General features: G+C 50.0%; 3 protein-coding genes across 13 annotated transcripts in view; 2 read left to right on the top strand and 1 right to left on the bottom strand.

The window, feature by feature from the left end:
* CELF5 (CUGBP Elav-like family member 5) overlaps nt 1–13,389 on the top strand; it is a 34,380-nt gene extending 20,991 nt beyond the window's left edge. For 2 of the 4 annotated variants that reach the window (XM_056512622.1, XM_056512621.1), the window contains exons 4-12: nt 3,316–3,444; nt 4,012–4,091; nt 9,545–9,689; nt 10,267–10,413; nt 10,621–10,683; nt 10,771–10,854; nt 11,893–12,036; nt 12,136–12,300; nt 13,161–13,365. In XM_056512622.1, coding sequence (XP_056368597.1) covers nt 3,316–3,444; nt 4,012–4,091; nt 9,545–9,689; nt 10,267–10,413; nt 10,621–10,683; nt 10,771–10,854; nt 11,893–12,036; nt 12,136–12,263 — 920 coding nt within the window. In that variant the 3' untranslated portion in view covers nt 12,264–12,300; nt 13,161–13,365. Of the gene's footprint in view, nt 1–3,315; nt 3,445–4,011; nt 4,092–5,029; nt 5,177–9,544; nt 9,690–10,266; nt 10,414–10,620; nt 10,684–10,770; nt 10,855–11,892; nt 12,037–12,135; nt 12,301–13,160 lie in introns of all 4 variants that reach the window. The other 2 variants (XM_056512620.1, XM_056512619.1) reach the window with 2 other exon arrangements.
* A 1,348-nt stretch (nt 13,390–14,737) lies between these two features.
* Nucleotides 14,738–23,279, bottom strand: HSD11B1L (hydroxysteroid 11-beta dehydrogenase 1 like). 8 transcript variants are annotated; one of them, XM_056512630.1, is made up of 8 exons: nt 22,376–23,279; nt 20,412–20,593; nt 19,632–19,762; nt 18,367–18,478; nt 17,912–18,003; nt 16,805–16,898; nt 16,319–16,484; nt 14,738–16,095 (listed from the first exon to the last, which is right to left on the bottom strand). In XM_056512630.1, exons 2-8 carry the CDS (start codon nt 20,494–20,496, stop codon nt 15,909–15,911), a joined length of 867 nt encoding a protein of 288 aa, XP_056368605.1. In that variant the 5' UTR covers nt 20,497–20,593; nt 22,376–23,279; the 3' UTR covers nt 14,738–15,908. The 8 variants fall into 8 exon arrangements, with proteins under 8 accessions (XP_056368605.1, XP_056368608.1, XP_056368609.1 ...); XM_056512633.1 differs by lacking the exon at nt 22,376–23,279 and adding an exon at nt 21,866–21,905; XM_056512634.1 differs by lacking the exon at nt 22,376–23,279 and adding an exon at nt 21,375–21,396.
* Nucleotides 21,497–24,855, top strand: MICOS13 (mitochondrial contact site and cristae organizing system subunit 13). Its single transcript, XM_056512636.1, has 4 exons — nt 21,497–21,608; nt 23,286–23,442; nt 24,194–24,245; nt 24,668–24,855. The coding sequence occupies exons 1-4, from the start codon at nt 21,580–21,582 to the stop codon at nt 24,763–24,765; spliced, it is 336 nt and encodes a 111-aa protein (XP_056368611.1). The 5' UTR covers nt 21,497–21,579; the 3' UTR covers nt 24,766–24,855.
* Nucleotides 24,856–26,551: the final 1,696 nt, after the last annotated feature.

The following is a 26,551-nucleotide window of genomic DNA, read 5'->3' as shown; positions in this document are numbered from 1 at the left end:
CTGGGGAGGGATGAGTCAGCCTGGATATTGTGGGAGAACAGCCCTGTTTGGAAGCTGACAGAACTGAGAGGATCCTGGATCATGGGTTGGGCTCCAAGATGCAGAGATCAGCAGCAGAAGATCCCTTTCAGAGATCCCCAGCTGCTGCAGAGGCATCCAAAGGGAACAAACTGTATCCTTTTCCTATGTGTGGTCTTCAGAACCAGGCAGAATGAAACAGGATTCACTGTGAAAAAATCTGGTGTTATCAGTGATTTCATTCCCTTTTACTATTGCTCTTCTCAGCATTCAGAAAAGATTCCAAACCCATTGGTGTGTGTATTTATATTTGCCTTTATAGCTTAAGTCTCTAAGGTGTCACAGTTTTAACTTGTGTTGCATATCCAGGAAGATTGGCATTTTTCTTTCTTCCAAATTCCAAATAGAAAAGCTGAAATTCCCACATGAAGGCAGGACTTCCAAAAGGTTCTCTTAGTGAGCCCTGTCAGACAAGAGAAGAGCTGTAAAGCTGCAGGGATGGAGTGTTCACTGTTTCAGTGGACTTTTCCCACAGGGCAGGGTAAAGAAAAATGCTTTTGATTCACAGAAATGGTGTGAGGAGGAAACCACCAGAATTACCCAGGAAATTTGAGGGCTCTTTGAAAGAGAAAATAATGAGCAACTCATAATTTGATGTTGATTTGATTGCAAGGTGTGGGGTAACTCACTTTTCCAACTAACTGGTTATTTGAAATATAATAACTAATATAACTAGTTGGAAATATAATATATAATAACTGATAACTGTGATAACTGGTTTCCAGCCCCCCTGCCCCAGCCAGCCAGGGGTCCCTGAAGAGAAAGGCAAGACCATCAGTTGCATTTTTGTCTGTTAAATCTTAGCCCACAGTTATTTGTTTGTAGTTCAAAGAACAGAGGATTATTTCACTAAAGTCAGTGCAAGTGTTTCCCAGTGTATTTCTCCCCTGTGTTGATGATTTTTTAAAGGAGCTCCCTGTGTTTGCCACCCAAAGGCTGCAGCATGGTGTCTTGTCTGAATTAAAGCTGCAGTGGAGGTTCAGGGTGGAGGAAGGGGGAACCCTACAGAGCTCCAGTGTCCCCTGCCATGGCCAAACTGGGCTCACATCTGGCACCAGGTGATGTCAGCCAGCTCACAGAGCTGCTGCTCCTATAGTGTCCATGCTCCTCTACACTGCCCTGTAAATCTGTGCTGTCCAGTCCCCATTTTTTACCCCCTCTCTTCCAATCTGATTTTCACCTTCTCTGTGTGCTGTTTTTTTGGTTGGTTTGACCACCAACACTCCTGAGCTGGCCCTTGTGGGGGCAGGTGCTTCTCCCTGCTCAGAAGGCAGCTGAACAGCAGCTGCTTTATCAACTCCTGTGCCTTGGCTGGGGATTATTGGGCATCACCAGTTTGAATGGACTCGATCAGCTGAAATAATGTCTCCAAATGCAGCCATTGCCATGCAGGTGCAGGAAGAAATGTAGAAAGAATCACAAGGAAAACAGAAGGGGATTAAATTCCCATGGGTGTAGTTACCAGGGATTCATGAAAATGGGGAAGCTGGGAAATCTGGCCTTTAAAAAAATATGCAAAGCCATATATTTCAGCCACTTCTAGTTATATAAATCAGGAGTATCTGCTTGGGGGTGGGTTAAGAGCCTGGGCTGTAGCACTTCTAACTTTGTGAGTGTGTGGTGGACACAAGTGGCACATGTCTGCCTGGGGCTGCAGGAGAGCTGAGCCTGTGCTGGGCTCTGGGGCAGGGTGAGGTGACTCCTGTGGTGTCTGTGTGCTGGGTGAGTGTGGCTGTCTGCACATTCCTCTTGCTCACTGAGGAGTTTCGTTCTGGAAGGCATCCCCGGGGGCTGGGGATGTGTGTGTTCAGGGCGTGTGTCCCAGCCTTTGTGCTCGTCCTGTAGTGCTGTGTGTGCATCTGCTTTTCTGTGAGGGACCCATGGCACGGGCAGCTCCTGCCTGTGTGTGCTGGCTGAGAGCAGGGAAGGTGCCTCCCTTCCTCACCTGGGTGGGGAACCCAGGAGCCAAGGGGAGCAGGGCTGGGGCTGGGGCAGCCTTGGTGACAGTGGGAATGTGTCATGTGCCATCCTCGGCTGGCACTGTGCACAGCACCCCCGGAGCTGCTGTGCTGCTATAGCTCCAAGAGCTGTTGTTTTTCAGGTCACTGCACTCTCCAGCAGAGAGCAGCTCCCTGGCTATTGCCCCTGACGTGCGTCACATTGCATTGGTGTGTTTGCAGCCAGCCCCTCTGATCTGTCACTAACAATGAGGGATCCTCTGGCACTGCTGCTCCCACACGGATCTGGGGCACTGGGGGAGGGTTAGCTCTGCTCCCCGCTGAAGACAGAGGTTGGGCTGGTGTTCAGGCTGGGATTTCAGTGTTGTGCTGTTCTGCTGCTGTTCACATCAGTCTGCCCCAAACACTGCTGTGTTTGTGCTTGGCTGGACAGCAGCAGGGTGGGATGGGCTCCTGTGGGTGCTGAGGGGTGAGAGTGGGAGAAGGCACTCTGCACCTTCCTTGCCACTTATCCCTCCCAACAAAACCATAATCCTCACTTCTGTCTTTGAGAATGAACACAGAAGGACTCTGAGCTCAGTCCTGGATGTGTTGGTCACTCTCCCAGCTCCCTGCCAGTGTGACAGGATTACACAAAACACTGGAGAGAGGGAAGCAGGGACCATGGAGATGATGGTTGGCCTTCACTCAACTGTCTGGTATTTGGGTGATCCTGCAGTGGGGCAGATTGGAACCCAGGATGCCAGGGTTTATTCCAGGCCTTGGGACACAGCTGGGGTGGGGAAGGGCAAAGGGAAATTGAGATGCTTGGTTACACAGCAACTAAGGAAACAGAAGTTAAAGATCCTGGAATATATCACCCTGTTGTATTTCCTGAGGCACCTGTTGGACTTCACCCGCTGATCAATAGAAGTGGGATTGCCCAGACAGTTTTTCTTACTATGTTTTTGGTTTGTTGTTGTTTTTTTTTTTTTTTTTTTTTTTTTTTTTTTTTTTTTTTTTTTATTCGAAGGAAAATGCTAATAAATGAAAGGAAATGATTAATCCTTTGTTTTCCATTGGGAAGAGTAGGACAGGGGAAGCCACAGAAACCCTTGAAGGTGTGAGGAGCTTGGGCAGACCCTGCATTTTCACCCCTGGAAGCATTTCAGCCAACAGCAAATCATTCCCATGCCAGGCATGTTTTTAACACCAGGCTGTTTTGTGCATAAGTGTTCCTTTCCTCCTGCTCTGGACTGCGAGCCTCATAGAAGGTTGATGTTTCTGTGTTTGCCCCTAGGGGACAGGAAGCTCTTTGTGGGCATGTTAAATAAGCAGCAGTCTGAGGATGACGTGCTCCGGCTCTTTGAACCGTTTGGGGTCATTGATGAATGCACGGTGCTCCGTGGACCTGATGGGAACAGCAAAGGTGTGAACCCTCCGTGTGTCCTGCCCTTTGTCCCTGCTCTGGGTGGTGCTCACCAGCCTCACCTTCTCACTGGGGCACTCATTCCCCTCCCTGTACTCATGGGAACCCATAAAACAGCCAGGAATGGGGAGCAGGGCAGGGAGAGTCCTCTGCTGCCAGGAGGGACTGGGGAAGGTGGGCAGAGACTGAGGGAACAGGAGGGGAAGCAGAGCACGACTGGCTGAGCTCAGGGTCACTCCTGAGCCTGTTCTGTCCATCTGGGGCTGCAGGCTGGAGTGTCTGTGCCCACAGTGAGGGGTCCACAGGGAATCTGGGGAACAGGTGATCAGGGGCAAGGGTGGAGATGGTATCATCATCTGTAGAGTATATCATTGAAGTAATAATTTGAGACCCTTCCTCTTTTTTCCAGGATAGAGGACTTGGGATGAGTCATCCTTTTTGTTCCCTGCTTCCTTGGGGTGGCTTTCCTTTGCCTTACCTGAGATACAGACACTGTCTCTTGTGTGATGGCACTTTCACAGCACTCCTGTCACTGCAATCTCCTGTGCTCTTTCTGTCCCTTTCCAGGCTGTGCTTTTGTAAAGTTCTCATCTCACACAGAGGCTCAGGCAGCAATCCACGCACTCCATGGCAGCCAGACAATGCCCGTGAGTATAAGGCCAGGGGACCCACCCTCTTCCTGCTCCTTGTCCCATTCCCCTGCTGCAGGGAACTCCCCACACTCTCCAAAAAACCATCAGCAGTGTCCAGCTGGTGTGGCTGGGAGCTGTGTGGGTGTGCACATGTGTGCCCCACTCATAGTGACCATCCTGTCCCCTGGGCTGTTTGTGGCTGTGCTCATCCAGACTGGCAATGACAGCACTCACAGCTATAAAAGCTAAATAAAAGAGAGCCAAAAGTCAGGCCACAATTTTGTCTTGGAAGCAGCTACCTGGAGCAGTTCAGAACTGAGCAGGGGGAAAGCTGACAGTTCAGCCACATGGGTGGTCAGGGCTGTAGTGCCTGAGCACTCCTTGGCTTCTCTTACTCAGGCAGCAGAGGAGGCCCCTGGGGCGGGCTGGGTGTGGGTGGGAGCCCTTTGTGCCTTGTGTGGGTTGTGTGCCTGTAGCTGGGCCTTCCTGTGCAAGTGCAGCTGCACATCTCTGCCAGTCTCCAGCCTGGGACTGGGGCACCTCATGGGCAGGGCAGGTGATGCTGCAGCCAGGGAATTCCCAGCTGCCAGGAGCTGCTGTGCCTGTCCAGCCACCCTCATGGTGGGGGACAATGGTGCTTGTGGCCATCCATGCCCTGGGTGTTCCTGGCTGCAGCATCAGCTGGTGTGTGCACACATCCACATAGGCAGCTGTGTGAGGCTCAGGGGGTGTGAGAGGGAAGGGTTGGATGGGCAGATGGAAGGGGAAAGGCACAGCCCAGGTTCCAGGAGCAGCTCCCCAGCACTTCCACACCAATATTTGCTCTTCTGCTCCTCTTCCCACTCCTCTCTGCCGCCTGTCCTGCCCCCTCCTCCCTTGCTGCCCGCTGACTCTCTGGCTGTCCCACGCCTCTTCTCTCCTGCCTCCTCTCTGTCTCCTCTCTCTGTGCCTAGGGTGCCTCCTCCAGTCTAGTGGTGAAGTTTGCTGACACAGATAAGGAGAGGACCCTGCGCCGTATGCAGCAAATGGTGGGGCAGCTGGGCATTTTCACTCCATCTCTCTCCCTGCCGTTCAGCCCATACAGCGCCTATGCGCAGGCTGTGAGTATCCCGCGGGGGCAGCCCTGGCACACACAGCTCCTGGGACTGCTCCTGCCTCCTTTCTCCACTCAGCTGCCTTGTCTTGCACGGCTTTTGTGCCTTTTTCTCCTGGAAATGGGGGGGCAGAGAGCTGGGGTCTCCTCAGAGTGAGCCTGGGGTTTCTCTGTTCTGGAGGTGTTGGGAACAGGTCAGTCATGACCTTTCTGTCTTGTCATGAGGAGAGCTCAGCACTGCTTCCTGGGTGATGTCTGTGAACCCTTCCTCTGGCTCTGTGGCACAAATGTTTGTCTCTCTGGTTTTGGAGCAGCAGGAGAGCTCTGGGACCCAGCTTCACAAACTTACCTCTCTGCTGAAATTCCCAGGAGGGCTCTATTTCCCCCAGTGCTGTCTGTGGCTCCCAGGTTTTCTCACTTGGCCAGTGGGACTGTGGAGCTGAGGGAGCAATGGCTAGCACAGAGCCAGAGGTGTTTCAGCAGCCTGGCTGTGCTTTGGGTTTTAGTGAGAGAACCTCCTTGCCTTGAAGCCATGCTGGCAATTGCCATTGGTGTTTGAGGTAGGTCCCAAACTCAACAAATCCCAGATCAGCTGTGGTGGAGCATTGTTTGAGCCTCCTTAGTGACTGCATTTTCAGGTCTCTGCTGCCAAGTGTAAAGCCCATGGAAGGAGGCTCAGAAATTGCTCAAGGCAGGAGATTCTTCTGTCTACAAAGAAGTCAAAAGTAGATACTGTTACTGAAGTAATTTTCTAAGGGGGGGTGCAAATAAACTTATTCTTATGCATGTGGACACCTCCTCTGGCTTCAGCAGCTCCTTGATGTGCCATCCTTTCCTTCATGTGACAGAGAAGGAACTGCTTCTCAATTATTGGCTGTTTCCTCAAAGATTCACCAGAAACTGCCAAATGCATTTTAAGTGTATGGCAAGAGTATGGATGAGAAGAAAGGAAATACTTATGAGGATCCATAACTTTGGGTAAATTTGCAATCCAAACATAGGATTGATCCAACACAGGTTATTTGAAGAACCCTTTGTGACCAGGTACCACCTTTTGCCAGGATCCTCCTTTTCTGTCCAGCCCAGGACCAGCTGCACCTGAGGTCAGAAGCTGTAGCTTATCTCAGCTGTGGGTCAGCCATGAGATACCATCCTGGGTGTCTCCTGCTGTCCTAGAGATGGCCCTGCCTTGGGCCAGGTGTGCTGGTGGAGGAGGAGAAGGCAGGAATGGACCACACAGTGAGGTTATGGTGGCAGGAGGTGCTTTATCAGCTTGAGGTCCAGGCTGTGTAAGGAGGAAGAGCAGCAAGAGCTTCCAGACTCAGTGTTTAATCTTCAGGAGCCCCTGCTGATGACAAGAAGGCAGTCAGGTCTAAGCTGTGCCTCCTTGCTTGTCTGCACCTTCTTTCTCCTCAGTTGTGTCTGTTACTGTGCTGCTCTCTCTGATTCTTCACTGGCCTTCCTGCTCTGTGCCTTTGTTTTGGCTTTCCCCTTGACTCCAGACTCAGCCTGTCTCCCACTTTTTGGGGATTTTTTCCTTCTTTTCCTTTTACTTTCTACTGGGTTTGGTTCTCCATCTTTTTCCCCCGAGGCACTGACCTCACACTTGACTGTTTCTTCTCTTGTGCCATCCTCTCTCTGTTCTCCCTTCTGGAGGAGAGATCCCAGCCAGTCCCACACACACAGTGCCACCATCAGAGGGAGAGGGAATCAGCCTTTGGAATGCCATTGAACATCTCTGAAAGTGGGGGCAAAAGTGAGAGATTTCCATGCTCAGTCTCCTTATGGTTCCTCAAAATGCTCTGCCATGGGCAGCCCTTGGGAGATGGGACCTCTGGTAAGCCAGGGCTCAGGGGAAGCCCCAAAATCCCTCATGGCTCCCTGATTCTGGGCTTGGAGGAGTAGCTGCTGCCCCCAGGGTCCCCCCAGGGCTGGGAGATGCAGCTGGACCTGGATTCTGGATGTGGCTGAAGCAGGAGTGAGTGCTGCTGGTGCATCAGAGGCATCACAGGTTCTTGTAGCCATCATTTAATACACAACAGCTTCCTCTCCCTGTCCCACAGGGTTTGCTGAGTTACCAAGCCAAAGTGGTCCCCAGGGGTTTAGGAAGAAGTTTAGCCTGGGTTGTTTTTGCTTTGTTTTCAGTTGTCTGTTTTAAATTTATATTAATAACCTTCTTCAAAAACTATCTCAAATTAAACATGAAATAATCATACACTAAGTTCAGTCTAAAGTTATTCAGATATATGCAAATATGCAAAGTAAGGTACTTAAAATAACCAAACAGTGCATATTAGCTGAAACTGTAATAAAAAGTCTCATCTGGGAAGTACAACTGGCTAAGCATCTGAAAGCAGTTTATTTCAGTGCTTAAATCAGGTTTTGATCCCAGGTGCCTCTGCAAATGAGTTCATTTTGTGCAGCAAGTTAGTTCAGCTGGACTCAGGGAAGTGTTTGGGAGCTGAAAAAAAATTACCAATACAAAAGAGGCCTGAAGTCTTAAAAAAGCAGCTAGAGCAATTTACTAAGTGCTTATAATGCTTGAATATTTCTTGTATATCATAAATCAATTAGTTCCAAACACAAAACATAATTTGTTCACACCTCCCCCCCACCTTTTATTTCTGCTCTTATGGTTCATTATGGTAATTTTATGTAAGTGATGAGAACAATTCCAGAGAGCCAATTTGGTGCTCATGCTGCCAGGTGGAGGCCTTGGTCCAACCAGAGCCCAGCACAGAACAGGCATTAATGAGAAAAGAGAAGATCAATATTCCCGGAGCAGGAAGTGTGCTGGTTCCTGCAGCCTGGGGTGGGACAGTGTGGGGGCAGCAGCAGGAGCACTGGGGCTGTGGCAGAGAGGCTCAGGCTGAGCCCAGGGAGCCAGGGGTGCTCAGAGAGGTGAGAGCAGGGCTTGTCCTTTCTGGAATGAGTGGCACAGGAGGGACCCCTGTGCTGTCAGTGCCCCCACCAGTGTTGGGATGGGTCTGGGAGCACTCACCCATCCCCAAAAAGGGCTCAAGCCAATTCCAGCCTGTGGCTTTGCTTGTACCAGCTTACAGAGGCAGCCCTGCCATGAAATTCCTCTTCTTTTTCTGCAAAAGCCAGGATCAGCTTCTGTGTGGAGCAAACTGGGAGGTTTAGCTAGGCATGAACTCTTCATAGTTACCAGATCCTTCTGCTGAGCCCTGGGCCAAAGTCCTTCCTGATCCAGCCCTTTGTGAAGAGCTGTGTGTTTGTGTTGCAAAGCAGACTCTGGGATGTGCCAATGTCAGGAAAATTTTGTTGTTTCCTTGTGTTTTGCCTTGTGTCACCCCTCAGCTCCTCCTGAGAAATTCTGGTTTCCTAAGAGCCATGCCTGTACCTGCCTTGCTCTTCTTGATTGATGTGAAGACAAAGCTGATAAAAAGCTGGATAAGTTTGCATCCGGAACTAAGTCTTTTTTGCCACTGCACTCTGAGGGCATCTTATGCTCCCCATGATGGTCAGATAGGACCAGAAGGATTTCTTTCTTCTCTTAACCCTCCTCCCAGCCCTCCCACCCTTCCTTTTGTGCATCTCTGCCTTGGCAGGTGTGTCATGGCACCACAAGGAGCTGATGTCCCCTGGCCCAGGGTGCAGGCCAGTGCCAGGGCCCAGGCTGAGCTCAGGGGATCAGAGCCAGACCTCTGAGGGCAAAGCAGGACACAGGACCTGGTCTGGGCACACACCTGGTTGCACAGCAGGGTGCCCGTGCCAGAGCGAGCCCTGCCTGTCTCCCAGCACAATCTGCTCATGGAGGCTGGGCAAAAGCAGAGGGATGTGGGCTCTGTTCTGAGGCAAAGCTGTGTTATTTAATGTCTGGCACTGTCCCGGGAGAAGTGAGGGTGAGAGGGGCCTGACACAGAGCCTGTGGGGAGATGGTGCTGCTGGGTGCAGGGGCACAGCCCTGAGCCCTCCCCACTGCAGGAGCTCTCTGGGCCAAAGGGGCCTGGCCTGGTCCCTGTGCCCTGTGCCCTGGTCCCTGTGCCCTGGTCCCTGTGCCCTGTGTCCAGCTGAGTGAGCCATGGGGGTGCCCAGCCATGGCCCTGGCTCTGTGGGCTGGGCTGTGTCCCCTGCCTGCAGCACAGGGAGCTGTGCCCAGCCCTTGGGGCTGCCAGGGTGGCAATGTCACTGTCCCACAGCAGCAGGGACAGCCCTGTGTGGCTGCAGGCACCTGGTGGGCCCCAGCAGTGGGGACTGTGCTGGGCAGAGCAGCCACCAGTGCCCCCCCCAGCAGCTCTGGCGGTGTCAGAAGCTCCGGGGCAGGTGGCAGGACCCGGGGGAGGTGCCAGCCAGGCTGGGTGCACAGCCTGCCCCAGCTCTGCGGGGCCCTGACTGCAGCTCTGCCTTGCAGCTGATGCAGCAGCAGACCACGGTTCTCTCCACCTCCCACGGCAGCTACCTGAGCCCGGGCGTCGCCTTCTCGCCGTGCCACATCCAGCAGATCGGGGCCGTCAGTCTCAACGGGCTGCCAGCCACGCCCATTGCTCCAGCGTCAGGTGAGCCCGGGGAGCTCCTGCCCCAGCCCAGGTAAAACAGTTCTGCACCTCCAGCCCTGCAGCTGCACTGGCTGCTCCTTCCCAGCAGTGCAGCCCCCGAGCACAGCAGTCTCTGCTCTGCACAAATTCCTGCAACCCCCTGACACCCTCACGTGTTCTACACGCATCCTCTTGCCCTACAGCTGTACATTTTTGCTGCAGGGGTTCCCAGCACTGTGGTGACTCTGAGGTCAGCAGTGCTGTTACAATGCTCATGATCATCATCCCAATGATGCATTTGGGGTTCAAACCCCTGTCAGAACAGGCTTGTGTCATGCCAGGTGCTGTGCAAACCCACATCAAAGATGCTCCCCCCCAAAGCTCTGACAGCACTCAGGACTGGCAGTTCTTCTCACACTCTTCCCACTAGTGCTGCCTCTTAATTTTGTGAAGGCTCTAGCACCAGTCTGTCATCTCCACGTGCCAAATAGAAGAGATAATGGCTTCATACACAGCAGTCTTGGCAGGCAGGTGGAAGGGGGGAGCAGGGGCTTTGTGGGACCTTGACTTACATGGGATGTCCTCTCTTCTTCTCCAGGGCTACATTCACCACCTCTCCTGGGAACAGCAGCTGTGCCAGGACTGGTGGCACCCATTTCCAATGGATTCACTGGAGTGGTACCATTCCCAAATGGGCATCCAACCTTGGAAACAGTTTACACCAATGGCCTTGTGCCATATTCAGGTATTGAGAGCAATAAAAACCCCCACCATGCAGAGACCTGAGAAGCTGCAATTAGTTCCTCTTTTCTGGATTCCCCACACTTTTGTAGCTCCCTCTCAGCCAGGCACTGAGACTCACTTGGGGGTGAGGGTGGGAAACAAAACTACACACACAGAGTGCATGAGTGATTCCCTTTACTGTGCTTCTGATTGTGTTTTTTCTCTGCAGCCCAGAGCCCTTCAGTAGCAGAGACTTTGCACCCAGCCTTCACAGGAGTTCAGCAGTATGCAGGTACCAGCTTCCCTTGTCTCCCTCAGGCCCTTGTGTGGCTGACCAGATCCTCAGGTAAATGGTTTGTTCTGTCTCCTTGGGCTACAGCTGTGTATCCAACCACCACCATCACCCCCATTGCACAGAGCATCCCTCAGCAGCCTCCCATCCTGCAGCAGCAGCAGCGAGAAGGTGAGGAGCAGAGGGCAAGAGGTGTCTGGTGCTGTGGGTGGGATTTGTGGATTTGTGAGCTCATGTTCTGCACAACAGAGCCAATGGAGAGGAGACAGCACTAATTTTTGTGCACTGATCTTTAATGCTGGAGGTGGGGTATGGAAACAACCACATGTGTGCAGTGAGTGGACTGAGAAGGATCACAGGATGTTTCCTGACCTCACATCTGGCCAGATGCTGCCAGGTGCAAAGGGGCAGTAGGCCCTGGAGCCCCTTTCACACCAAAGGGGACGAGAGTCAGCACCTTCCCTTATGCACTCAGGAGCAAAGAGCTCTCATCCTTCTCTTTGCTGGTGCCACAGTGGAACCAGTTAAACCTGCCTCTCCTATGTACTCTCCTCTCTTTTCAGCCTTCATAGCCTACTGAATTTATTTTCAACTTACTTCAAAACTGGCTTGAATAGAATTTGGAGGCAAAGGCATTCTCTCTCTGCACCTCTTTGGTACAGCAAGTGTCAGCAAGGGAGCAACTGCTTGTGCTCCTAAGGAGCCAGTGAAGGAGTGGACAGGACCAGGTCAGCCCATAAATTGGATGTGTGACACTCCAGGAGGTTTCCAGTTAAGGCTGTGGCTTCTGGGCTGAAGGCAACACTGGAGGGAGTGTTAGAGCAGCAGCTTTCACACAGCAGTGCCTGCCACTCTTCTGGGACTGGGGCAGCTGTGAGCTCTCACCTCAGCTGATTTCCTTCCAGCAGAACAGCACCCAGACATTCAGAGCTGGCTGTGTCCAGCACCCTGTGTAGGAGCTAGGCAAGCTTTGAAAGAGAATCTGCTCTCCAGGAGCTCCAGTTTTTTATGGAGTCTCCCAGTTGCTCTTCAAGACCCCTCAGATCCCTTCCTGGAGCAGTGACAGAGACAAGCACGGGGAGGTCAGAGCAGAGGGAGGCAGTGCTAGGGCTCTTCTCCAGTGCTGTGCTGTGAGTTGAGCCCATTTCTCTTCCCCTGCCCTCTGGGGCCTCTCTGTTTTGTCCTTCCCCATTGCCCCTGTACCTGCAGGTCCTGAAGGCTGCAATCTCTTCATCTACCATCTCCCCCAGGAGTTTGGAGACAACGAGCTGATGCAGATGTTCCTGCCCTTTGGCAATATCATCTCCTCCAAGGTGTTCATGGATCGTGCCACCAACCAGAGCAAGTGTTTTGGTAAGTGCAGGCAAGGGAAACATGATCAATAACAATGACACTCACAGAGGGCATGGCACCAACAGTGCCATTGTCATCCACCCTGTGTCCTTCCATCAGGTTTTGTGAGCTTTGACAACCCATCCAGTGCACAGACTGCTATCCAGGCCATGAATGGCTTCCAGATTGGCATGAAACGCTTGAAGGTGCAGTTAAAACGGCCCAAGGATGCCAACCATCCCTACTGACAGCAGTGAGCAAGCAGGAGTCACTTCTGCAGCACAGGTAAACTGCCCCAGCAGGGCACAGCTCTGCTCAGGGCTCCAGCTGCTCCTGCAGAGTGGGAGGCAGAGGCTTCACCTGAGCAGGGTGACCAGAGCCAGCCTGGAGATGATGGCCAGGTTCAACAATCATCAGGCAAATTTGTGGCAATGGGGCAAGCCCAAAGCCAAGCCAGAGTCAAGATCAGGGTCAGACATAGTGCCGTGATTGGCAGGCAGGTCTCTAAAGACAATCACAAACATCAAGGTGGGAAGGCAGGGGTTGGAGCCCAGGTAAAGAGATCCATGGACAGGACAGGTCCTTGGACAGGTGGAGACTGTCCTGACTGGCACTTCCATGTTGTGTATCAAAGGCTGATGGCACAGAGCTGTAATGAGGCTCTTGGAGCAGACAGTGCAGGTGGGGCTGCTCAAGTTCATCAAGGCCTGTGGATGCCCTCAGGGCTCTGACAGGCAGATGGCTCCAGTGGCTGTTTGTGGTCTAAGCAAGGTTTCACTTTGATGTCCAGTTGCTCCCAAAAGGCTTTTTGACTTTTAATACATAAAATGGTATTAAACCCCAGTAGTTTTCAGTTAGTAGTTTTGTTACATGGGCCCTGAAGTTAGTCTGCACAGAATGCTTTCTGGGGTAAGAAGAGACAATCCCATGATTACAGGGATCACAGAAAAGCAGAGAAAAGGTGAGACTCTGCAGGACTGCTGTCCCAGAGCCAGCTCCTGCCAGCCTGGAGATGGGGAGCAAGGGAGGGCTGATCTGTTTTGGGTCAGAGTCTTCCACGTTTAAGCAGCAGCAGCTCAAAGCCTGAGGTTTGCATAGATGTCCTCCTAATCTCCCAATTCCCTCCCTCCTCCCTTTCTGTTCAGGTGAAGGGAAAGTCCAGAGGAAGAATTCCTGCTTCAGGTTGATTTTCAGAGAGGCCAGTAAATTTATCGACTCTTTTGACACCATTCCTTTCCTTCCTCGGCTTCCCACCTTACCCACCCCATCTTCCTCCTCCCCTCCTCTCCAAGACATGCAATTAAAGAGAAGGCTCAATGTCTGCCCAGGAGGAAGATTCTTGCCACGCCTGGACTCGCATATTTGCTGCTAACGTGGTGCAAAGCAAAGGGACCAGCAAACCAGCAGCCCCTGGGACACAGCTCTTCCTCTGGGGGTGTGGCTGGAGAACATGGACCAAGCAAACCCATGGTGTGTCTCTAGGTTACTGCAGTGATGTGTGGAAATTTACTTCTGTCCCTCCCTCCCTCCTGCTCTGTTTCTGGCCCTTTCATAGATAACTATAAATATATACAGTCTCTATTTTTTTTTTAAACTAGCTCACAGGACCAAACTTTTCCATTCAGAGACTGAGTGCTTACAAGAGGTTTTGGAAATTAGGGGTTTGCCTTTGCAACAGTGTCTTCTCAGCATGCACTGCAGATAGGCCTGAACATTTTGGAAAGAGGGGGCTGGGGGTGGGTTGGGGGAGAGAGAGAGAGAGCACATCACTCTGCTCAACATGAGCAAGAAGGAGAAATACATTCCTCCAGGATTAGGGCACAGTCAGCTGCTCAGCTTGAGTCATTCATCCACCTTAGCACCAGCCTGGTTAAGGATCAGGAGAGCTCTGTCTTACCTTTCCAAGGGCTGCTGCAGACAAAGCTCCTGGGATGTGGTGCCAGCCCTACCCTGAGCACTCCCTCCTTAGGCTGAAAGCACAGGAAACCAGTCCCCTTACCTAGAGGAACTGCACTGCCTCCCCACACATGGCACAGATCCGTGTTTCACAGCTCTCCATGGCAACAGCATTTTCTTGATGAAGGCAGGAGAGGATGAGAGAGTGTGAGCAGATGCAATCTCCAGCACAGCCAGAGAGGCTCCCAGGGCTGCACACTGCCTCCCTGTGTCGCTACCAGCACTGGCAGTGGGCAGTTCTCCTTCCACATGACACAGGACGTTTTCTCCCTCTCAGTTCAGGAGGACTCTCCTCATGCACCCGCTGCAAAGCTTTCCCCAGCAGATGCAAGGAAAATAGGATGGAAGAGGGTTCCATTCTGGGATTTTTTCCCCAGCACCCCCTCCAAGAGACAGATTATACATTATGCAGCATATACATATATATATATACACATATATATATATGTAGGGACAGCTCTATACACTATATACACAAACTCTAAAGCACAGAATGTAGTTCAGAACTGGATTTAAAAAAGATCCCCTGGGAGTGGGGTGTGTGTGTCATCCTGACAAGGCACATCCCTTGAACAGTTTGGAACAGTCTCTTCAGGTTTCTATAAGAATAAGGAAAGGAAAGCAAGGCAGAACAGACCAACAAACCCCAGAGTGATTAGGAATGAACGATTTCAGTATTCCAGAGTTTGATAAGGTACCACAAACATTGGTGTGTGTGTGAGGGTGTGTGAGCACATTGAAATAGGGACAGAGAGTTGGTGGGGCAAAGTTGGTGCAATTGATGCTGAAGTGAGCTATGGGGATTTTGGAGAATCTCGGCCAACTCTCATTCTCCTCCAGTTTGCCCTTTGTTCAGGTGTTTGTGGCACAGTCCTTTAAGTACCTTCAGATCTCCTCAAGCACCCTCATGTGTCTGACGCTGAGAGTTTATGAGAGGTGAATGAAGCTGTGAGAGTCTGTGTGTTTCTATAGTCCATGTTTACTTATTGTAAATACCATTTTTATACTTAACATCTATTATGTATGTGATTTGTATAATGTACTTTATTTCTGCTACAAGTAATTTCATGAAGTTTAAACTTAGTCTAATTTTGAACAAAACAAAAAAAAAAAAGAAAAAAGATGAACAAATGCAAAATGGGAAAAAAAAAGGACTTTGGGAATCCTAGATCAAGCTGGTTTAAAACAAGCATTTACAGTTTCTTCCATCACAGTTACTGATGTGACTGTACAATGTTACAGGTGCGATACAAGCTTTGTCAATGTCAAATTCCTCACTCTGGTAAAAAAAAAAATCCTAAATTTATTTAATAAAAGTTTTACTTGCTAAGTAATTTGGGCTCTATTTCATGTTGTTAGTTGCACCTGCTTTTAGGTAATGCTTACACTTGAAGACATTGCCAAAGCCCTGGCTAATTTAACAGGTCACATGGGGTCAGCAAACAGGCCTTGGCCCACAGAATCCAGGGGACCAATGTTTCTTCACAGAGGAAGCACCAACACATAATACCAACACATTAAAAACTTGTTTATTTAAAATAGAGATTAAAATTCTACTTAGGGGAAGCAAGAGAGTTAGTGGAATCTAAACTGGAGGAGGATGGCCCAGGAATGTACAGACATTGCAGGAGATCCTGTGCAGACAGACAGGGTTAAAGCTGCTGGGGCTGAGAAAAGGCTGGGTGCAGTTAGAGCAGGTGAGGCTGAAGGAGGAGGGGAGATGGGAGGCAGAGTGAACAGGGGGAAGGATCTCTGACTGATGGGTAGCAGCAGCAGAACCATGGTGAAGCAGGATTAGAGAGCACGAGTCATGTTAGGAAAAGGGGACTTTGCCACCACTGCTGCCCTGCTCCTGTGACACCAGTGTTTGAGCAGGATGCTCAGTGGGATGCAGGCATGTGAGTAGAAGGGATACAGAATGAGGATCCTGGGCATCCCTAGGGACTGCTGTAGTTATAGAAAGTCCGGAGCACGTGGTTCCCGCTGCTGGGGAACAGAGCCCAGAGGCAGCAGAGCTGCTGCAGCCACCGCGGGTAGAAAACCTCGTGCGCCCGAGTGGCTCCGCCCCGGACGATGGCGAGCGCGGCCTCGGGAGCAGGGGAGGCACTGATGTGCACTTTGCCCCTGCAAGGGAACGGGCAGAGGGGCCCTCAGAGCCAGGCTGGGGTTTGTGCTGGGCACACTGACCCCACAGGCTCTGCTCCTGTTCCACAGTGAACAGCCCCCCTGTGGTGTGCCCAGGCAGCTGCACTCTCCCCAAACACACACACACCCTCTCAAACAGAGTTGCTGTGCGTTTTTCTGCATGCTTTCGAGAAGAGATGTTTTCCTGCAGACAAATACATACCTGGTGTACTCCAGTGCTGAATCAGTATCAATCAGGCCCAGGATGCACAGTGTGACAGACACATCTCTCTTCTGCATGATGAGCTCGTGGCGCAGTGAGCTGAAGAATCCATCCAGTGCAAACTTGGTGGCAGAGTAAGAAGTGGTGAAGGGAGTGGGCATTCTCCCTGGAGAGGGAAAAGAGAGAATGTAAATCACCAGGAAACTGGGTGTAAGGAGGATCCATGGAGAGGGAATCTGGGAAAAGAGGTAGGCTTTGTCATACTGTATCAACTCATGCTCTGTTCAGGTGACTTTTTCCTTATATAAGTATATTAGAATACATATATCATTATATATTTATTATAATATTATTATATATCATGAAAAGCAGTTTGAAAATGTGTTTAGGAGTTGAACAACAGAGAAATATGAACAGGATATATGAACAGTACTGGAAACCATCATTTCCATGAGGCCAGCACTTACTCCAGATAAAGCCACCAACCTGTGAGGGAAGAAACAACCACTAAAGCACCTCTATTCTTCTCCAGGGTGGGAAGAGCTGCTGTTGCAAGAGCCACATAACTCAAAAAATTCACCTGGAATGATAAATATAGACCTGTAGTGTTCGAAAGCATGAGCCAATAAAGTCAATAGAGTGGTCAGAAATGGAAAGGAGCATGGTTTGGAATTGCATTTTCAAACATCAAGTGAGAAAAATCATCTCTAAAGATGGGGATAAACATTGCATCCATGAATCTTTCAGATTCCAGAAAAAGCAGTGAAGAAGATTCAGAGCAAAGGTTATTCCTGGGCTTTAACAAGCCAAGCTTTAACATTTCCTGACAAAATACAATTAACTGTCCCTGGTATTTCTTTACACTGTTCTTTACTCTGCAATCCGTACCAAAGACACCAGAGTCTCAGTTTGCTCCCCTTTTCAGTTTCTCTTGACTGAGCTCAGACTACAATGAGGCACAAAATTCAGCACATCTTCAGAGCTTGACTGCTCTCTTCAATTATAAGAATTTCTTACCTATGTTCCTAAGTTCCCACTCTCCAGTAAAATGCCTCCTTCCAAAATGAAATAGAAACTAGTATGACCCACCTGAATGAAGAAGACTGAATCAAGAAAACAGCTCTTCATTTCCATGGCCCCAAAACCTGGCACCAGGGTGAATTCTACAGGAAAACTCTAAATCTGTGAACAGAGACTCAAATGGCAGACACCATTTCAAACAGCTTTGTGTTCTGCAATTATGCATGTGTCACAGACCAGTAGGAGTTGCTGGCTGCTCACTTACAGACCTTCCTGAGCTAAACACAACTGCCTGGAACTGCCCAGCAATCCTAAACTCCTGGGCTTAAAGGGAGGTAAGAAGGACAGAAGGAAAAAGTCTGAAGTTCTTCCCAAACATTCCTCTTCACACATGTACACCATCTGAGCAAAACACCTCTCTAACAACAAAGCCTCCAAACTGCTTGACTTCAAATGAATGAAGTAAAAGGATTGTTCTCAACCATTGCCACAGATTGGGGTTTGCCTTGGAGCTTCCCAGAGCTGTCCCAGCAGGTGCCAGGCTCACCCAGCTGCAGGGAGCTGGAGCCTCACCTGCATGAGCCAGCGGGTGTATTCCACATCCCCCGTCCACTCCTGGAAACGATTTGTGCCGATGTGGTTCAACACGAGGTAATCCAGGCCCCCTGGGAGAGCAGAACGAGCAGTCACACAAGGACATCCCCTGCCCATCAACCAGGGAGCTCAGAAATGCCAGGAGGGCTGAACCACTCCCTCAGGAGGCTGGGAAGTGCTTTACCATGAAGACAGATTAAATATGCCCATCTGGGAGCAGCTTTGACTGTTCCTCAGGAGTAGAACCGAAAGGAAAATTGTTTGACTTTGACAGCAACTCCCTGGAATGATGTTTCAGCATGATTCAGGCTCAGAACTTAGTTCTGGTGGTACATCTATGTCCTTAACACCTTTCTCAGTTCAGGGAATTGAAGCTCTTACTAGAATGAGAACTGTGCACACACCTGAAAGCCAGAGATGCCCAGGATGCTTACCCAGCTTTTGGACAGCAAACTGAATGACCTTTTCAGGCTCTGAAGGGGAAGACATATCTGCAGGAATATAAAATATTTTCTTTGCTCCAAGTGTCAGGCATTTCTCCATCACCTTGAAAAAGAACACAACCCAAAGATTAAACTATTTGGAAAAATAGTAGAAGGAAAGTGCACCATAAAGCACATACTGCAGTCAGTGAGAGTCAGTTCTGGACAGAGACACACTTTAATTTAAAATCTACTGCTGTTTGGGCCATGGAGAGCTCATTCTTTGAATCTGCATACTGCAAAGTGTTACCTCTATTTAACTGTCTCCTTAAACCATCTACTTTGGGACAGAATCAAGATTCACTGGAAAAAAAAACAATCTTCTTCAGGAGAAATCTTCTGGAACTAGGGTTATGCTTTAGATTAAGTTCTTCCCTTCTTTCCAAAATAACTGGAAAAAATTCATCTTTCATAATCCCTTTGCTATGTTGAGTGTGTGAATGTGCCTGGCAATGATGTGCAGTTTTAGCTATTTGCTGAAATAATACCTTCCAGTCATTAGGAACTATTATTATGCTCACTGTCCCCAACTCACCTTTTGCATAATTTCACAGTGAAGAATTTCCTTGGAAGTCACACATCCCCACAGTTAAAAGAGTGACCCTTTCTAAATATTGTCCTGTTTCATAAATTACAGATTAAGAAGTCTTGTCTGAGTTGGTCAAAAAGCATTTAACCTACAAAAACTCTTGTGTTTTTAACAAAACACCTACCAATAGAACAATTTTGGACTCTGAAAAGCAGCACAATACTGCACAGAAATTGTAGCTCATGGAGTATCTTAGATGAAGAAGACCCCTAAGGATCATCAAATCCAAATCCCTGTTCCTCACAGGACTCCCTCAAACCAAACCATGTCATTAAGGATGTGGCCCAGATGTTCCTTGAACTCTGACAGGCTTGGTGCCATGACCACTTCTCCCTGGGGAACTTACTCCAGTGACTGATCAGCCTCCCAGTGAAGAACATTTTCCTAATGTCCCACCTGAACTTTCCCTGATGCAGCTTCACACCATTCCCTCATATAAATAAATGTTCAGGCAGTTAAAAGCTCAGGCACTGTATTTGCATCTTCTTGTACTGGTCAGCTTCTCTTCTGGGCTTATGCTTAACTGTTCCAAAAGAAAGTTTATCATGCTGACAACTAGTATTTTTGTAGGTTTGGTAAAAGCCTGAATCTCTCATGTCTTTTCCCCATACAAGGATGAGGTTCTTACCTTCTGCAGCACAGTTTCCCTTCTGGCAGTCAACACAATTTCAGCACCAAATCTGGCATAGTGATATGCTATCTGCTCTCCAATCCCAGCACTGGCTCCAGTCACGAGAACACGGGCACCAGACAGGCTCTCTTTTTTATGGGAAAGAGAATAAAAGATACAGAAGTAAGTGAAGAAAGCAGCAGAGGAGCTGCCCTTAACTACTGGCAGAGCTTTAAAGAAGAAAGATGCACCTAAGTGCTCAAAATTCTTGGTGCTTCTCCAAAACTAGAAGAGGCAGGACTGATGATGCAATGACATGATGATGCCAGCTACCTGTGTCACAGGGCCTTTGCCTGGGTTGCTAGACCAAAATCTTTCAAGAACCAAGTTGTTTTTCATCTTCTAAGAAGCTGTACAACATAAACCAGAAACCAGGCTATGTGCCTTCTGCATATCATTTACCCTGCCATCAGTCTGGAGACACATCAGCTCTCGTGTTCCAGGCACTGCACACCCATAGAGATGGTTCTGTACACCAAGGAATTTACAGCCAAAACATAAAAAGAGCAAAGTGCCATTTCCCCCCGCCAGAGATAGCAGGATCCCTGCTCTTAAACCATTTTGTCTTCCTCTTTGTTTCAAGTTTCTCTTTATTTCTGGGAATGAAATATGGCTTTGGGGCCACCAATCCTAGTAAGACTAGACAGGAATGAGACCATCAATCAAAGTCTGGAAATTCAAATTCTTCCCTTGTATGACTTATATTTCAGCTTGAAATCATCCCCCTGGTGAGCCTACCTGGGTTAAAGTCGTCTTTCCAGAAGAAAGCTATGAGCCCAGCTACAACCCCTGTAGCACAAAGCACTTTTCCAATTGGCTTCATATCCCTCCAAGCTGTGAGGAGCAAAGTGAAGTCTTGAAGCTGAGCACTTCAGCCAAAATAACACCGTGTTCTCCTTGCTCTGATGCCTGGAGCCAACCTGCGAGAGGCACAGAAAGGCTTTTGTAGAACTGAGAGCCCAGCTGAGAGGTCTCTGCCCTGGGAGCCACAGCCACCTTGGTGAAGAATAAAAAGGGTCTTTCACCGGCAATTTCCACAGCCTCCTGCACTCAGAGCCAGCCTCCACACACCGCGAGCTCAAAGGAGAAAAAATAACCCCCCGTGTCTAATCTTAGAGAACCCTTAATTCATTAAAGACTGATGCCAGTTGGCAGCAGTGACACCAAAGCAGCCGGGCTCGGGAGGGAGGCGGCGGCAGAGCCCAGGGGACGGAGCCTTGTGTGGACAAGAAGAGCAGCGGGATGAGCTGCTCTGGGTGAGCTGCTCTGCCACCTCGCTGCGACACAGCGCGACAAAACGAGCAGCGGGGACAGCGCCACAACGCGCAGGAGCAGCGACCGGCCCCTCACAGCCTCAGCCGTGCCCGGTCCTGCCCGGCCCCCTCACAGCCTCAACCATTCCCTGCCCATCCTGGCCCGGCCTCCTCACGGCTTCAGCCGTGCCCGGTCCTGCCCGGCCCCCTCACAGCCTCAACCATTCCCTGCCCATCCTGGCCCGGCCTCCTCACGGCTTCAGCCCTGCCCGGTCCTGCCCGGCCCCTCCACAGCCTCAGCCCGGCCCCCTCACAGCCTCAGCCCTACCCGGCCCCCTCATGGCTTCAGCCTTGCCCGGCCCCTCAAGCCCTGCCCGGCCCCTCAAGCCCTGCCCAGTCCTACCCGGCCCCTCACGGCTTCAGCCCTGCCGAGCCTCTCACGACCTACCCCGTCCTGCCCGGCCCCTCACGCCCCTCATGGCCTCAGCCCTGCCCAGCCCCTCACGCCCCTCATGGCTTCACGCCCTGCCCAGCCCCTCAGGCCCTGTCCGGCCCCTCAAGCCCCACAGTCCGGCCCGGCCCCTCACGGCCCTCGCGGCGGCGGCGCGGGCGGGGCCGTGCAGGCACGTGACGCTCCCGGCCCCGCCGCCGCCATGGCCGCCCGCCTGTTTCCCGCTGTCAAGTGAGTCCCGGGGCCTCTGCCCGCCCGGCCCTGCCCTCCCGCACCCTCCGAACGCCGTTTCCCCCCCGTTCTCCCCTCTCGACCCGCACCTCATGCCGCCGCCCGCGCTCAGCGCTCCCCGGCCCCGCCCCAGGCCCTGTCCCTCGGCTGTGCTCGCCTCGCTCCGCGCCCTTGGCCTCGCCGGGCCCCGCCGCTCCCCGTGTGTGCCCGCACACACCTGCCCGGCCCCGCCGCTCCCCGTGTGTGCCCGCACACACCTGCCCGGCACCGCCGCTCCCCGTGTGTGCCCCCACACCTGCCCGGCACCGCTGCTCCCCGTGTGTGCCCGCACTCCTGCCCGGCCCCGCCGCTCCCCGTGTGTGCCCGCACACTCCTGCCCGGCCCCGCCGCTCCCCGTGTGTGCCCGCACACTCCTGCCCGGCCCCGCCGCTCCCCGTGTGTGCCCGGACACACCTGCCCGGCCCCGCCGCTCCCCGTGTGTGCCCGCACACCTGCCCGGCCCCGCCGCTCCCCGTGTGTGCCCGCACACTCCTGCCCGGCCCCGCCGCTCCCCGTGTGTGCCCGCACTCCTGCCCGGCCCCGCCGCTCCCCGTGTGTGCCCGCACACTCCTGCCCGGCACCGCCGCTCCCCGTGTGTGCCCGCACACCTGCCCGGCCCCGCCGCTCCCCGTGTGTGCCCGCACACTCCTGCCCGGCCCCGCCGCTCCCCGTGTGTGCCCGCACTCCTGCACGGCTCTGCCGCTCTGGGGTCGAGCACAGACACGTACCACAACCGGGATCAGCGCGGCGCTGGGAGCTGAGCCTGCACCCACAGCGAGGGAGGGCAGACGGGTATCCTTGGGGAGAACTGCGTTATAGCAGAGAAATCCCTTTTCCCCGAAATGCGTGTGAATACATGACTTAAAAACTTGATTGTCAGCTTTCCTGTATGTGTTGTATGTCCTACTGCTGCAGTACCGCTGTCTGCCAAGTTTTGGGTTGTCCCCTTGTACCATAGCTTTTGCTTTTTTTTTTTTTTTTTTTTTTTAAAGGGAAAACATCTCTCTTCCCTGTGAGTCTGGGAAAGCCATCACCTCAGATCTCTTATTTATAATGGAAATGCCAATAAAGGCTAAATATTCTCTTTCCATATTTCCCTTTTGTAGGTTGCCATCACAGCTGTAAAACTGGTGACTGCACATCATGCAGGGAAACTGTAAAAGCCTTGGCAATGCAAACACCATGGCCAGGTGTTCACTGGACTATAATGAGCTTAACAAGATATCAGTGTCTGTCAGATTTATTAGATAAATATCAGATTTATCAGGAAGAACCACACCATTGACATGGATGGCTTGCCCACTGCAGAATCTTTAGTTGCTTTTAGCAGAGGAATATGCCAGTGATTCTCAGGATTTCAAAAGTGGCACATGCTCTTGAGGAACTTGACACTTTCTCATTTTTATACTGAAAAACCATCACTGATAAAATGTGAATTAGGAGTGAATTCAAGGGGCTGACAGGGAATAGTTGTCCTAGGAAGGCAAGGAACACAGGTAGGTATTTTTCTGTTGATTTTTGCTTGCAGTAAGACAGGAGATTTCTTCTTTGATACCTTCTTTGGCAGTCATAACCACTAAGAGAGATGCACTGATTGTCAGAACACAAACTGAACTGTTGTGCTTTCAATTCTTTCAGGTTTCTGATCAAAGGAGGCCTGGCTGGAGCTGCTGTGTATGTGGCATATGACCAGGGGCTGCTGGGCAGTGGCACAGAAGGTGCTGAAGCACTCAGAAAAGCTCAAGAAACGCTGCCTCCAGCTATTGAGGAGTGGACAAATTACCTGGGCTGGGAGGTAAGGGCTGCTCAGGTGATCCCTGCAACACAGACACCTCCTCTGAATCAGGGAGAGAAAATATGGGGGTGGTAATCTCATTCCAGTGAGGCTGGCAGGAGTTTTACTGTTAAACTCGATTTCACATGGCAAGTATTTTGAAGAGGATTAAAATGGAAGGTGAATAAAATTCTAAATTTGGGACAGAGACATTGCTCACAGATGCTGTTTCTGTTTGAGAGGGGTAACCAGCCTGTGCAGGGTCAAGGAGGGGATTGCAAACATGCTCTGGGAAGTATTTGACTGTGTAGTGTATTTCCAAGCTGCTTCTGAAGGATCCTACATGTTTTTAATAAAAACAATCAAAATACTACCCTCCCAATTTCTTACATTGCTAAGAGTTCATCAAGTTGAATTTAAATTGCTTGAAGAGGCCTCTCCTCTTTAAAATCCTCAGAAAAGGAGAGGCCTTTGCTTAAAGTTTGAAAAGCATTTTTCCTGTTATAGACAACTATAAATTAACAGAGACAACCGTAGATTTGTTTTTTTCAGGGGCACTTAAATTATATGTTATACCTTTTGTACCTACTTTGCATTGCAGGAAAGTGCAAAGCCCAGACTTAAAGCATCATGTCTGGTCTCTTTTGAGGCTTATGGAGAGCAGGCACCTAAGTATTTTTGAAATCTGAGGTCAAGAGGCTTTGCCAGGGTGATGTGAATTCCAAGTGAAACCCCTCAAGTGCTGATATTTTGTCTCTCTCTTTCTTTCTAGCTCCCACCCGCTCCAAAATTTGAGTTTTCCATCTCTAAGTCCTGGAATAAAGGTAAAATAACTGCTCACTAACTGAGTCTGAACTTTTTGAGAAAGGATGAGCATTCCCATTGTTCCCAGAATTTTAGACATTTTTGTTTGAAGGCCAAAGCATGTTATAAATATTAGCAATATTTAGTTTTTATGGTGCAGCAAAGAGTCTTCATGTAATTATGGGGAAACACAATCCACAAATAACTGTGACATGTCCAGCATCACCATGGAGTCTGTGGCAAGGCCAGAAATAAAACAGGGCTTAAACAAAGAGCTGAGCTCAGTCCTGTAATTGTCTTAACTCATGTACAGACCCTGAAGTTGGAATTGATGTGTCAGAAGTGCTCAGGGCTTAAAGAGATATGAGGTGGTGTGGGAAATTGGGAAATTTGGCTTGAATGATGGTGATCTTGGGGTAATCCTTCTGTGCTTTCCTTGCAGGAGTGCACACAGTCATGTCTGCCTTGTCTGTAGCTCCCACCAGGGCCTGTGAATACACAGTGGAAGGCTGGAAATACATGAAGGATCTTGTGAAATGAACACATTCTCCAGGGTTCAGGATTCTCAGTCCACCCCTCTGGAGGGCAGCTCGGCCGTGTAAGGACTACAATAAAAGACTTTGGAAGTTCCATTTGTATTTGGGTTGGTTTTAGCTGCAGAGTGGAATAATTGCTTTGTCTTAGCACTGATCCAAGGCTCCAGGAATCACAGATCAGTTGTGATGAAGTGATGGCCATGAGCTGAGGGACAGCTTCTGTTCTAAAGCTTGGAAACTAAATAGATTATTCTGAAGCTAAATTAATCTTGAAGGTAAATGCCATCCAATTCAAACCAACAAGAGTTCAAAAAAAATTTTAAAATGTAAGGTAACAGTAAAAGATGCTGTAAAAGATGGCCTAGGAGGATTATACAAGCACAGGGCAGAGTAACTGAGCAAAGTTTATCTGCATGAAACCTTTTCTTAGCTTGCACTATGCCCCAGTTGGCAGACTGTGCATATTTTCATTTTAACGTGGATGAAATCTTCAGTGAGGTCACTTTTCAGTCACAGCCTGGGCAAATGTAAGGAGCACCAGCGGCCTGGAGGGCACCACTATTGTAAAATAAAGTTACAAATTGATTCTGTGTTTTTAACCCTTTTTGATAGGATTGTTGTAATTACAGAATGAGCCAAAACACAGTTGCAGAACAAGGAACAGCAGGAGGGGAGAGCAGGATGAGTCCTTCCTCAAGTCAGGAAGCAAATTTTAAACACAAGGATAAAGGATTTGCAGTTTTGTTTCCTTTTTTAAACAAACAGATACACGATGAAGCCAACTACCCACAGATTGCAGAGGATTTGGCTAAGATGCAAATGGCTTTAAAATGTGCTTAGGTTAATTCCTGAAGGATGGGTCCATCAGCAGCTCTTAAACCTATGGTCCAGATGGAAGCTTCAAGCTCAGTAAACCTTGGAGCTGTGTCCTGCAGGTGCCAGATGCTTCACTGCACCCCAGAATCCAGATAACCTCTGTTAACACCCCATTTCTTTAACTTTCCAGTATCCACTGCTCTTGAAGCAGCACAACTTTGGTTCCAGGTCTACTCCCCCTTTCTCACCGGGCCAAACCTTCCACTAGTGAAAATCTAGGGTCTTCCTGTCTCTCTGGCTTTTGCTACAAACCAAATGTAAGCACTTTAAGCAAAGCACACCAAGTACAAACAGAATATTGCACTTCTGGTGTGCTCAGAACTTGAGTTCATGTTTTTCTTCTGTATCACTGCTTTGCCCTTTGGTGATTGCTCTCCAAAGCTTCATCACTGTAATGTGGTTTCTCCATTGATGAATGAAAAAATATCTTCAGGAAACTCATAAAAAACCCCTTCTCTAAATATGGAAAGAACCCCAGTGACCCTACAAATGAAAGTAACAGGTTTTTTTTCCTTCCTGGCATCATAAAAGCCATTTTAGGGTAAGGCTAAGGCCATGTTGCTCCAGAGATGTCTGCACAAAGACAAAATTATAAATTTGACAAAGCAACAGATCATTTGCACCAGTCTCGATCATGTCAGTTCCTCAACACAACATTATGCCAAAGCACAGCCAGTGCCTGCTCCTCAGGAAATTATGGATTGCTAGGTAAAATTTCTGGTCTGTAAGACTGGTGGAGTTTTGGACTGACCTGATGTATGAGAAACTAAATAAAATGATCCTGACAAGCACCTGCAAAGAGGGTCACGAACACCTCTGTGCTGTCTCTTACAGAAGCTGTGCTGCTATCACAAAATGGAACTGCTTTTTCAGACATTATATTGCAAATGACACCAGATGAAAAGAACCCTTCA

The sequence above is a fragment of the Oenanthe melanoleuca genome, chromosome 28, assembly GCF_029582105.1.
Source record: "Oenanthe melanoleuca isolate GR-GAL-2019-014 chromosome 28, OMel1.0, whole genome shotgun sequence".
NCBI classification, from domain to species: Eukaryota; Metazoa; Chordata; class Aves; order Passeriformes; family Muscicapidae; genus Oenanthe; species Oenanthe melanoleuca.
The sequence above is the reverse complement of the archived record's forward strand: the minus strand, read 5'-3'. Positions and strand labels throughout refer to the sequence as shown.